General features: G+C 31.5%; 1 protein-coding gene across 1 annotated transcript; it reads right to left on the minus strand.

The window, feature by feature from the left end:
• Positions 1 to 7,803: 7,803 nt before the first annotated feature.
• LOC140972363 (1-aminocyclopropane-1-carboxylate synthase 3-like) lies at positions 7,804 to 9,550 on the minus strand. The gene is made up of 4 exons (XM_073434808.1): positions 9,407 to 9,550; positions 9,140 to 9,271; positions 8,868 to 9,028; positions 7,804 to 8,779 (listed from the first exon to the last, which is right to left on the minus strand). Exons 1-4 carry the CDS (start codon positions 9,548 to 9,550, stop codon positions 7,804 to 7,806), a joined length of 1,413 nt encoding a protein of 470 aa, XP_073290909.1.
• Positions 9,551 to 12,718: the final 3,168 nt, after the last annotated feature.

Below are 12,718 nucleotides of genomic sequence, written 5' to 3' on the forward strand. Positions count from 1 at the left end.
TATAGGAGGGGAAATTTTACTTATGGTTTTGAAACTTGTATGCTTTGCATTTATTGTGTTGTTAGTCGATTGACAGTCTTTGCAATTTTTTTCCCGGTTTTAATCCTTTCATCTGGGTGCTAACGTGGCATAGGAAAAACATGTCGTATCACATGAAAATGCTGATGAAAATTGTTGATATGTCTGATATTACCAAAAAAAGTGTATATTAGTCGACTCAAACCGTGAATTAACCGATAATAAGACCAAAAACGAAATACATACAAATTATAAGACCGAAAATGTAATTTCTATCTGTAAATGAGATGTGGCGAGGCAACTCGAAACATATTAAAGTTATCCGGGAGTTAAAGATTAGTGGTGGTTCTATAGAATAAAATAAAATGTGTATAAAACATGAAAAAAGAATTTTTGACCCATTCAACCGATCTGCAATGCGTATCTTTTGCAACAGAAAATTATCCCTTTTGTGAGAGTAAAAAAATGGGAGCACCTTAACACGTCTCTCTTGCTCACGTCAAGCGAACTAGAAATTGTTGATTTTTTCAAAAGTAGTTGTGAAATGTTCCCATGATTCTGTCACTTGATGCATTGTCTACCACTTCTCCATCGGCCAATGAAACTAGTTTTCCTCGTGTGGATGTAAATGCGTACTATTTTTATTTGATACAAAGTAAGAAACAAACCTAATGCAATATATATTTCATATCGACTTTTGGGAGTGATTTTAGTTAGTAGTTCTTATATGAAAACAAGCATAGATTTAAATAACTACCATGGACAATCTTTTTTGTTTAGTCATTTCTTGACGTGACTTTAAAGCGTGTTGATATGACTAGATCTGACATGACACTGACGTATGCAATGTCGCTTCAATGCTAAATCAGTACTCTCGATAAAAAAAATGACTAAAATAATTAAAAATTGAAAAATATAACACTAAGTGATCTGAAATCTTTTTATCAATGCCAAATTCGCAAATAAACATATATGACTAAAACTACAATTTTTTCTTTTAAATTTTTTTTTATTTCGTTACATTATTTTGTCGTCGTTTACCACTAAATAAAAAATCTTAGGTTGTATTAAAATGGAGGATTTGATTGAATTTGGTTTTAAAAGCACATATAAAAAATATCATAACAAGTTTATTCAAAATTAGAATTGAGTGATCTGAAATCTTTTTATATTGTAAAAATGTAATGTTTTGTTTCAATTTCAAATCCATTGTCTGACCGAATAATTTGAAATCAACGCATTTCAAATCTTTTGATTTGAGACCCTCCCACAGTCCCACAAATCTAAATCATTTCATCCAAACTCAACCTCAGTGTTTATTTACTAAGGCAGTGATATGATGCCTCATTGACCAAGTCTCTTTATTATAAGTTAAAAATCTTTGTAGGCCGTAACCCAGTTTATACTCAAAAGCCCGGCCCATTAATCTGTTGTATTATCCATGCGAGCTTTGGGCATGCTTTCATTTAAATCGAGGCCCAAAACTCTAAACCCATTAATTCCACTCCCCTCTGACCCAAATTGTTTTTACTTATCTTTTTTAGGTCACTGCAAGATTATTTATTTTATATATACTTTATAAAATTTCTTATAGGATAAGTGTCGCAAAACGGACAATTGAACTCAAAAACCCTGTGAATGGATAAAGTGGTCGGTAAATTGAACATGGATATAATTCAATGCCACCGATACTTAAGATTTTTTTTGGGGCATAAATTGAGAAATTATACTTCGGAAAATATTTTATTGCAATAATATAATATTCTATATTAATACAGAATCAAGATCTATATATTTTTTTCAGTTACTCCATGTGAGAATATTATTTAGATATTTTCAGGTAGACAAGAACCCATATCTTTCTTTGTATATTAAACCAAGGAAATCTTTACCAGTTTGGACGCGATGCAAGAACATGATAAAATTATAATTTATTTAGAATTGGACGGCTATAAGGACCAATAGTAACAAGCTTATGTTACTTCATTCTGATTTATTATTTTGTAATTTGCAATTTTATATGAATATATTTGACAATTAAATTTAGTAGCAGTGGTCGCACATCATGTTCTTATAATAATATTTAATCGAGATGACTATAAGTTCTAACTCAGAGTGTAATTTCAGTTCGAGTGAGTTTGTATAACATTATTGTGTAAATTGAACTTTTTTAGTGGAACCTTTCATAAACGGAGGAAGATGAGATTTAAAGATGTTCGACTCTTGAACTTATAGAAACAAATTTGTTTTTTCATTTATCTGTTTTTCATAATCATGAGCACATACTTTATTTGTTTCATATTATGTATATCGGTTTCATCAAAATATTCGTTGTATCAATTCGAGTTCTTTGCGCTTTTTAACATAAAGTTACTCGACTGATTAATTTAGATTTTTAGAAAAATAGTTTTATCGCTAACCTAACCTTAGACCAATTTTTAAGGAAATCTCAAACCGATCTCAACATTTTCCCCATCAGGACCTGGTCTTGTCAAACGATGGTTGATGGTAATCGTTAATATCTTGAAATTACCTAAAAAAAACCAAACACACACCTCATTTCCCAAATATCTTTCCAAAAACTCACAATCTGAAAACAAAAATCCAAGAACAGTGAAATAAAAACATACTCTAAATTTCTTTGTACGGTTCATATTCTACTAAAGATAAAATTTCAAATTTGGTAATTATAGTTGTCTTTTGTTGGTCATCTATGCTCGAATTTCAGTTTTACTCTTTTTTGTGTATGTGAATTTTAGTTTTTTTTTTCTATTTGGCGGCGCTGACGTATGAATGTCTCAAGTGTCATGTAATCAATTTCATTTAAAATGAATAAAATTGCAAAATAAATTTTGAAAATTGCCAAAAAAAATTGAAATATACTATACTAAAACTCGATTATGATAACATAACGGATTCAAATCGCCCTATATTAAATCATCTATCTCCTAAATATTTCTTCTTGTTACAAAACGTATTGATCATTGAAGACCCGTAGCTCAATCCTCATTAATTCCTTAGACCATTTCACGTGGAAATCGTACACACAATTTCTTGTGATGGTCCTAACTCTTTGGGGCCATATTTCCAATTGAATAACAAGGAATGCGGTGTGGGTCACAACACTGATGCTCCCTCATGTAAATATTATAAAAGGTTCATGTTTATTTGGCCATTCCTGTCTTCATCAGAGAGGAATACGCATACCAGGTTGTTTCTTCAATCCCACCCCCGCACATTTCTGCAGGTGTTCTATATGTTCTCTTTCACTTGCATGCATGTGCTTTCCACATGAATCGCCATACCACTCAATCAAATTTGTCACTTCCTGCCAGTTAACTTGATCATCCAAATATCGTCTTGATATTAATAATCGATCCAATTTTGAGAAGAACTCGAAATGACAACGAGTAGTTTTACGTTATATCAGATTATCATGTGTTCATTGTCTCAATCTTGCATTGCAAAGTTTTTAACATGAAATATCATATAATTTATAGCACGCATACATATATTATGTGTATTACGCCTGTACGTACATGAACACTTATATGGCTTGGAAAAATCAAGCATGGCTCATTAATCCTAAAAGTTTTATGGTTTTAATTAGTTCTTGCGCGATGTAAATAGTTATCATTCCTTTCTAGCTATTATTATGATACTTATTGTCCCACATGATAAAAATTAAATATTTAAAATGAGTTTATAATGGATTACAATGGACTTCTATAGCAACCTGGGTCAATCATTTTCGTCCTCGAATACGAAGTAGTTGCTATAGGGATCCATTGCGCAGTTGCGCAGGTGCGAGCCCGGTCTCGGAGCGTGACAATTATTATACACTTATACAATAATAGTATGATAAATAAGTATGAACATACCATATACTTATGTTATATTTTCAAACAAGAGAGATTGTAACCTATTCTATTTCCTAAAACCCACATTTTTCTTTTACTAATGTAAAAAGTTATTGAATCTATTTTATACTTAGCTAATGAAGGCTAATAATCTGTTAGTCCCTTTGTGCATGGTTTAAATGTCATAAAATAAAATTTTCGCCAATAATAATTCTGCGTGCGACAAATTAGTTGTATAAGTAAGAGCTTGTCCGACTTTGAGACTATAGCAATTCCGTATTTGGATGTCAGAAGAAAATTCAAAAGTGTTCACACCTCTTACCCCTAATTATTATTTATAAATTATTGGTTATATTTATATTCTCAAACATTATTCTTTATGTAGAAGTTGGACAAATATATATTTTTGACTATTATGAGCAAATCAGGTAGTTTCGCTCAATAAATTTTTTTTTAAAAAAAAATAATTTTGACAACAATTTTTTTTCTTTCCATTTTATCGTCTAAAACTTCAGATCAACATTATTATATTTTATTTATCAGAGATATTATTTAATTTTTTGGTAATCTAATTCCCGAACCGTGATCATGCGGTCTCGACGTCACTTCTGATCAATTATGGTGCATACATACCAAAGAGGAAATGAAACAAACATACCAAATATATTGATCTGCTTGAACAATATGTTACCTTAGCTAGTTATTATTATTAGCCATTCTTTTCAAATTCGTAATGTGGACAAAGTGTTCACTCCATTATCGTAAGACAGGAAACAACGTCCATAAAGCTAAGGCTTCATGTCTGGAGTTGTCCTCCCACCCTTTGTTAACTTCAATCTTTGTTATTTTTATTAGCGTATTAAAGGCTTGATTTTTGTGATCTGCTCAAGAAATTAAGGGAAGATGGGATCCTCAGAGCAGAAAGTTTGACGCAGAAAGAAGGCCTGCAGTGGAGAGAAAAATAATTGGCCATTTTTGGATTTTAGTTGGAGCTTGAAATTTCTTGGAAGCCACATGCAGACCAATGCTTAACTAGACAAGAAAGTAATTTGTGTAAAGCTCATGGATTCTTAATTTACAGCTTCGCTTTTGTAAACATATCTCGAAAGAATCTGATTTAAGTAGAAAAGTTGGGTTCTGGTATAAATATCATGATTCTTTAGGGCTCCTTTTAGATTTTTTTGTTGTTTTTTTTTTTTTTTTAAAAAGAATGAATGTTTTCGGTCAAAATAATTTAATATTCTCTGCACCTATATATAGATTCCGTACTAATCAACTTATAATCTTAGTCAACTGTTTAAATTGCACTAGAACATGACCGATGTGTTCAATAACATATCAACACTATAATTAAAAAATTACTAAAATAGAAAAATACAAATTAATAGACTAAATCCATGTAAATGGATTGATAACATAACTAAAAATGAAAATCATACAAGTTACATGACCTAAAATATAGTTTCCTCGATATAACTTTCATATAAATGCAATATATGATGATGATGAAAATGATTAATTAGAGTACCGTAGAATAAATTCGTAAAGTAATTAATCATTTTTGTATAATGAAAATAGATATGAATAATTGTTAACATGCCATTACAAATTTACAATAACTGTGTGATATCATCATTATTGAAAAGCGATAGATATGGTGATTAGTAATGTTTTGTGACAAGGCCATACATCCACAAGCTAAAACAAATTTTTAGATTACTTGATACTATATATATATGCCAAAAATTTATCAAGGTTTTAATTAAATTAAATACGTAGTAATCTTTGTATTGCACTTTTTTTTAGATTTTGAGGTTAAAAACCAATAGATGAAAAAAGTTTTGTTTCAGAACTACTTTACCTGAAGTATATTTTCTGCATATATTTCCTGGTTATAATTTCTCCAGACCTTTTGGTCCTTTCAAGAATTTTATATATATATTATAGTAGTGATGAAACAAATTAATATTTTTCGAAGATCTATGTACATCATTAATTAGCAAAAGGATTTTGAACATACGCAATCAATAATTTTAGTTAAATTAAAAGACAAAATTATAAGTGGGGAAAAAAATTTAGATCAATTAACTTAAGTACTCAACGTTTGATTTTAGTACACTAATTTTTAATATTAGTCTATTTTGGTTCAATCGTTGATGTTACGTCAAACACAATAGCAATTTTCGATATCATGCGAGCAATTCATGGTTCTACATCAGTATTTTCTAGTGTCACGTCCTACGAAAAAAGGACTAAAAGCAAAAAATTAATAATAAGTGTACTAAAATTAAACTTTATATAATTAATGGATCAGAACAAAAAAGAGACATGTTAGTAGATCTAAACAGTTTATTTTCTCCAAAATAAACATAAAAAATCATGAATTAGTAAAAGAGAATAAATTACGAATGACATCAGCCACTTCCCGAAATTAAAGCACATGGATATGGACATATGGTCAGCAAGTACATGCAAAATAGACAGAAATTCGGACCCTAGCTCTATCGAAAAAAGCAAAAGTCTTATATATTAATAATAATAATAATGGAGAATTTTTGGTGTAATAATTTTGTCACGTTGAGATTTTTGTGATCTATGTTACAAATTTAAATTTTAGTCATGTATTTTTTTATTTTTGACAATTTTAGTTGTCAAAATCACATTGAGACAAATATAGAAGACAAAAAAACAAATTTTCCAATAAATAATAATAATAATCATCATCATCATCATCATGGACAAAAAATGATTCTAGTGGATTTTAAGGTAAAATGTGTCATTTTTACCTACAAAACAAGATTATGTTACGAGGTGGATATGATAACTTTAATATAAATTTAAGTAGTTCATTAATATATAATTAATACAATGAAATCCAAAGATATTTATCCATGTACCATGCAATTAATTATGAAGAACTATGCGACTAAAGATGGTTTAAGATGTCATTTGGCTCCGTAAACCGTGCATACTAATTACATGGCTGATTTACGAGATGGAAATGGTTATATAAAAAGTTATAACCACTCCAAATATTTAATTTGCGAAATCATTTTACTCTATCGAATTCAAATGTAATAACAATGCAATAATTGGTCCATGAAAATTATATATATCAAGACAGTATAATTGAAGGGATGAGATGTTGAAAGATGTAAACACTGACTAGCTCGTAAGATGAAATCAACGGTGAAGGTGAGATAATAAAATAAATGCACTCAATATGTCTTTGCCCCCAACAGACAACGGTTTTCGATAAAACCGCTGTTAAAAAGCATATGTGCGTTGTTGTATGCAGAATTTCTTGTATTGTGGGCAAACTTGGGAACTTGGGTTTTCTTGGTTTCTTCCAGCAGCCGAAGAGGCAAAGACTTTTGGCAACAACCCTAATTTAGAAAATTACATTCTTTGACTCGAACAACATTAATGCTAATTATCCGGGGCTCGGACAATGTTAAATAAAGTCCATCGATTGACAAATATTATATATGTAAATATATTTCATAAATCAGGGAATTGAAGTACAACGTCGGTAACAATGTATTTCTTCATTGTCTTTTGCCGTTGATGTCGCCGATGCACTGACATAAAATAGTCTACAAATTAGATTATTCTAACAAATGAAGAAATTAATAAATTTATCAAGAACGATTTTGATTATTTCGAGAAGATTTTATGCACAATTAAAAAGGAGTTAATGAGATTATATTATTGCGGAGGAAAATACTTTCAAGTTTCCAATGGAATTAATGTGGAGCAAATCACTTCAAGTCCACATGATGGACCGAGTGCTCTCTTTACATGAAAAGATAAATGGGAAAAAAAAAGAAAAAAAATTATACAAAATTAATTAACTCGTAACTCAACATGAAAATTCTCTCTCTAGAAAAAATCGAATCGACCGGGTGTTGACACAGGCTATCGTTCATCGTTCACGTTCCCGTTCCCAATCGTTAAACGTTAGCCGAAAAACCCACTTGGCCAGTGACTTTCTTCTCGGATTCCTGCTTGAACTGTAAGAAAAGCCTGTGCTAATTTTACTTGAAGAAATGGTGTTAACGAATGATTTTATACGTCGGATTGCCAGGTCTAGTGTCTCCTCTGACATGTTGGCGAAACAAACCCGGAACCAGCCCGGTTCGTCGCAATGAAACGAAGAGCCGGGCGAGATATTCAACCCCACTTCGAAAACAATTTTCTTCCATAGATCCATTTCTGCTTCAAAGGTTTTGGAGCTTAAAAGATGCCTCAGGTCCACCCAGCAGAATAATCCGGCATTATTCTTCAAACACAAAATCCCGGAGGTTTTCAGGCCATTAACAAGCATTGCATGCCTGTTTTTAAGCCTTTTCTGATTCTCGACAATGTAAGTTTTGGTAAACTTCTTGTCTGAAAGCATGGCGGTCAGAAGATACTGAGTTTGCGACGAAACCAGCCCAAAACTCGACATTTTGGTGGCTGCCGCCACAACGAGCTGGTCATTAGAGTAGATGGCCCCGACGCGGAACCCCGGAAGGCCAAGATCTTTGGAGAGACTGTACACGATGTGAACCCGGTTCCAAACTTCTGTGTTGACGTAATTCCAGTCCACCAAAACCTCCATGATGCTGACAAAACTTGGCGAGTTAAAAACGGTCCCGGAATAAATCTCGTCGCTGATAAGATGGATTCCTTTCGCATCGATGAAGTTAACCAGGAGATTAAGCTCGTTGCGAGTCAGGGTTATCCCCAAAGGATTCGAGGGATTGGTCACTAATACTCCCTTAACTTTTAGATTACGTTTCTGGGCTAGTTGATACGCCTCTTCTAGTGCTGGTGCAGTGATTTTAAAGCCATTAGAGCTGGTGCAGTGAATCGGTACGATTTCGACTCCCGTTCGCCACTTGAGGTCTCTATCGAAACTGCATTAAATAACTTTAATCAGAATAAATTTGATGTACACTTAGATATAACTCATTAAACTGAGACTTCCATTAATTTTCTACGTACCCTGGATAATATGGAGTGGGGAGAAGAAAAGCCTCGCCTAGCTCTGCGAGGCAAAAAATGAGAGTTTCATTGGCGGACGTGGCGCCTGCGGTTAGTACAAGCTTGTTCGGCTCGAAGCTGACTTTGTTTCCTCTGAGTTCTGCCATAAATTGCACCATTGCCTGAAAAAATAATAATAATTAAAAAGAATTATATACGCAGTTTTATAATTAGGTATATATGATATATAATTAAATTTATATTTATTTTGTGCTACAATATTGCATGCTTACATTCTTGAAAGCAGGAAGGCCGTGATAATCTTGAAAGAGAGCAAGCTCCCTGAAAATGGATTCTCCATTTCTCTTGAACCCTGCTGCGTCCGGGTTTTCCGCGAACCATGATTCGAGTAATTCGAAAGAGAGCTGCAGAAACGTGAACAATTACTTGTTAGAATCAACATGGTATCCATAATATCAAGAAAAACAGTACCAAAATCAAAAGAAAATCTTGGTACAAGAACCAAATCCAAATCCCAGTTAAAAAAAACACAAACATACTTGATTCTCTGCAAGACCCATCTGTATGATTCCATTGGGATTCCTGACCTCATCGTAGGGATTCTTCTCGTACTCCTGCCATCCCAGAAAGTAGGAGGAATCTTGGCCATGGGAATTACACGTGGCTTTGCTCGAGAGAGTCATTTTTTGTTTTCTCAACAAAGTGATCTTGAATATACCCTAAATTTACAAGTATGATACTGGAAAATCTTCGAAAAAAATAAAATTTTCCACCAATTAATTAAAAGTTTTATATAGAAAGAGAGATGTTAGAAGTGTAGTTTTGTGGTATGTTGCTATGTGGCCTTATATAGTCGTTGGGGCAGTAAAGGAGTGGACACGTCATGTGTCACCAGCATGTTTTTTATCGAAGAGTTATTATGTCAATATAGCCCACAGGGTTTACTTTACTCTTAATTCATTAAATTGCATTTGTAGTAGTAGTACGTGATTCGTTGTGCATCATTTAGTGTAAGTTTACTTTACCTTCTAACTTCCCATATTTTACACACGTTTCGAATTCGAGGTCTTGTCTTATTTTGGAACAATAGAAACCACTGGACCAAGAAATCTGTGATTGAGTGATTCATTGCATGTTTTGGTACGTTGGTATGTATAAGTTTAGTTTTTAGAGACTTGATTTAAAATGTTTTCAATGTAGGGATGAAAATATATAGGCAATAATTTTTTTATATATATATATATCGAATCCAATTTTATGGCATCTCTCTTTCAGCATAACGGATCAGCAATACTCAGACATCTCAGCATTAATATCGATATCATGTCGGCATACGATACATTATAAATTTTTTTTTTCACATTCAATTATTGTACACTATATAATTTTGTAGTGTGAAATTTTGAAAATAAAATTGAGGTGCTAATTATATTTAATTTGCCATGTTCACGATTAATTTTACCAAATGTTGAAATGGAGAGAGCTCGACCGACAATGAATCCGCCGACAAAAATACATAATGGGAAAAGTGGGACAAAGCCCATCTAAAATGGGAATTGGACCTGCAACAGTTGTTTGGTCCATAGCATCCCCAACTAAGATGGCCCATTTTTTCTTTTATGTCGGCCACTTACATTCTTTCTCCCTCTCCTTTCAATTTCTGTTTTTTTTTAAAAAAAATTCCTAGCATATAATTAATTTGGTTTTACGATGCTAACAACCCAACCTCCTTTTCACTCCTAATACTTAACATATTGTGCATAAAATGATGGGTCATCTTACAATTTTTTTGATAAAAATATTAATGTAGAATCAAATGTTTGTCGATTCATAAAAAAAGTGTAGTAGCTGATAATGTTGCAACTCAAAACTTTAAACTGTAAAAAATTATTAGTTTTATGTTTCAATTGTTCTCTTAATAAAAGTAATTATTAGAACTAACAAATGACATCGAATTTGATACCAATTTTTAGATAAATTGTTTGTCACTAGGCCAAAAATTATAATCGATGATAACCGTACCACTCAAATATTTAAATTGTACAATAGATCAAAGATCACTGTTTTATTTTTATCCTGACAAAGAGTATATTATGACATCCCAAGAGTTACTAGCTAAAGTATGAAGCCGAAAGATATTAGTCACAGCGTGTTTTTTAAGCAGATAAAATAACTTTAATTTTTCAATAATTTTTCAATAATCGAAAGATAAATTAATTATATAAAATCAAATGTAGTGGCTAGAATTTGAATTCCTTAATTGCGATAATGAATTTAATACAGAAATATTATACTTTATTAAGCAAATAATCAAATGAAAGACTTGTAAGACTTTACTTGGTGGCATAAAAAAAATACTTGGGTAATTAATTAGTCACTTTTGAATGTGCCTAAACTTCAATTTGTCACTAATTAGTTATGAATAAGAGTGGGTTTTGACAATGTTAACAGTAAATCGACAACGTAATAATTATTGAAGCATGAATGGTTGAATAATGGTGATTTCATAATGATTTCAAAATTATTCAGTCTCCATTTCATCATATTATTTTAAGAATAACGCTAAAAATACAACTAATTAAAATACCGTACAATGATATTTACAACAATTATATCATAAGATTTTTGTTATTATATCGTGAGATTTTGCTATTATTTCGTGATATTTTATATTAATGAGATTTCGATAAATGAAATTTTTGTAATGAATTTATCGTGTTGTAAGAATTGATGTACAAATTTGGTTGTACATGTAGCATTACTCTTATTTTAGTACAATTTAGTGACTGAAGGATTCAGGTACTTGGCTGCTAGAAAAATGCTCGAAAAAAACCCAAGTATGGTAGTTTTAGGTATTAACCTAAGATTATATCCACTGGTTTTAATTCATTTTCGTATATATGGTTTCACGTGGAAAAGAATTATGGACCACACATGTAAGAATTAATATCGATTATTGGATACAGAACTCCACCCTAACTCGGTGACGTTGTGGTGGTGTTATTATTTTTTTTTTACATGTGCTTCTGAGATGTCAACCAAATCATCCTATAATTTTAAAAAAGAAACCCACGAATTTGGTAAAATAAATAAATAATTTAGAAACAAATGAGGCGTGCGGGAATAACAAATATAATTACTTACAAGTTCAAAACCAATCACAAAAAACAACGAGTTTCGCCATTGGTATCCGCCAATTGATTCGTCAATAAAGCCCTTTTTAGCTATAATAACAATAATAATAATTTAGTTTTTAAAATGGTTTGGGTAAAAATTATAATTAGGGAGCTGCTGATTTTGAAGCCGGTTCAATTGATTCTCTTTTTGGAAAATTTTATTAAATAAACTTAAACCCTATAAAAAAAAAAGTGAGGAACAGCTAATTAATTGTTTAATCGCAATGTCTGATTTAATTATTCAAATTTGAGGGATAGTTAGACCACTTTAGATTCTTGACCACCAAAAGTAAGCAAAGTAATCGCTGTCATTTAGATATATTTTTGACTGTTATATTGTATGCAAACTATAGCTTTTTGTTCTTTATTTTCAAAAAAAAATATTTATACACATAACAAAAGTTTCTATGTATAACATATTATCGGTTATATGTATACTTTCCAACAAATTCTTTTTCTCAATTATAGAAAATTAAAGAAAAACAGTAGTAGAGGTTCAGACATCTATTTAAATAGTTCGTGAAATTTAAAGATTTCCGCAAGCATATTTCTATTTTTACTCGATTTTTTCTTTATTTTTCCTTGGAGTGGTCGAATTTAATAACCATGACACGAGGATTAATTAAGGAGTACACAACTATTTATCTTTCCTTGGAGTGGTCGAATATATTATAG

Source organism: Primulina huaijiensis, chromosome 3, assembly GCF_012295235.1.
Source record: "Primulina huaijiensis isolate GDHJ02 chromosome 3, ASM1229523v2, whole genome shotgun sequence".
Taxonomy (NCBI): domain Eukaryota; kingdom Viridiplantae; phylum Streptophyta; class Magnoliopsida; order Lamiales; family Gesneriaceae; genus Primulina; species Primulina huaijiensis.

Excerpts from the sequence above, each read along its gene's own strand:
- LOC140972363 (XM_073434808.1), bottom strand. The coding sequence starts at position 9,550 with ATGACTCTCTCGAGCAAAGCCACGTGTAATTCCCATGGCCAAGATTCC. Across the intron at positions 9,029-9,139 it reads GCCTTCCTGCTTTCAAGAAT|GCAATGGTGCAATTTATGGC; the intron begins GTAAGCATGCAA and ends TTATTTTTTCAG. Across the intron at positions 8,780-8,867 it reads CCCACTCCATATTATCCAGG|TTTCGATAGAGACCTCAAGT; the intron begins GTACGTAGAAAA and ends TATTTAATGCAG.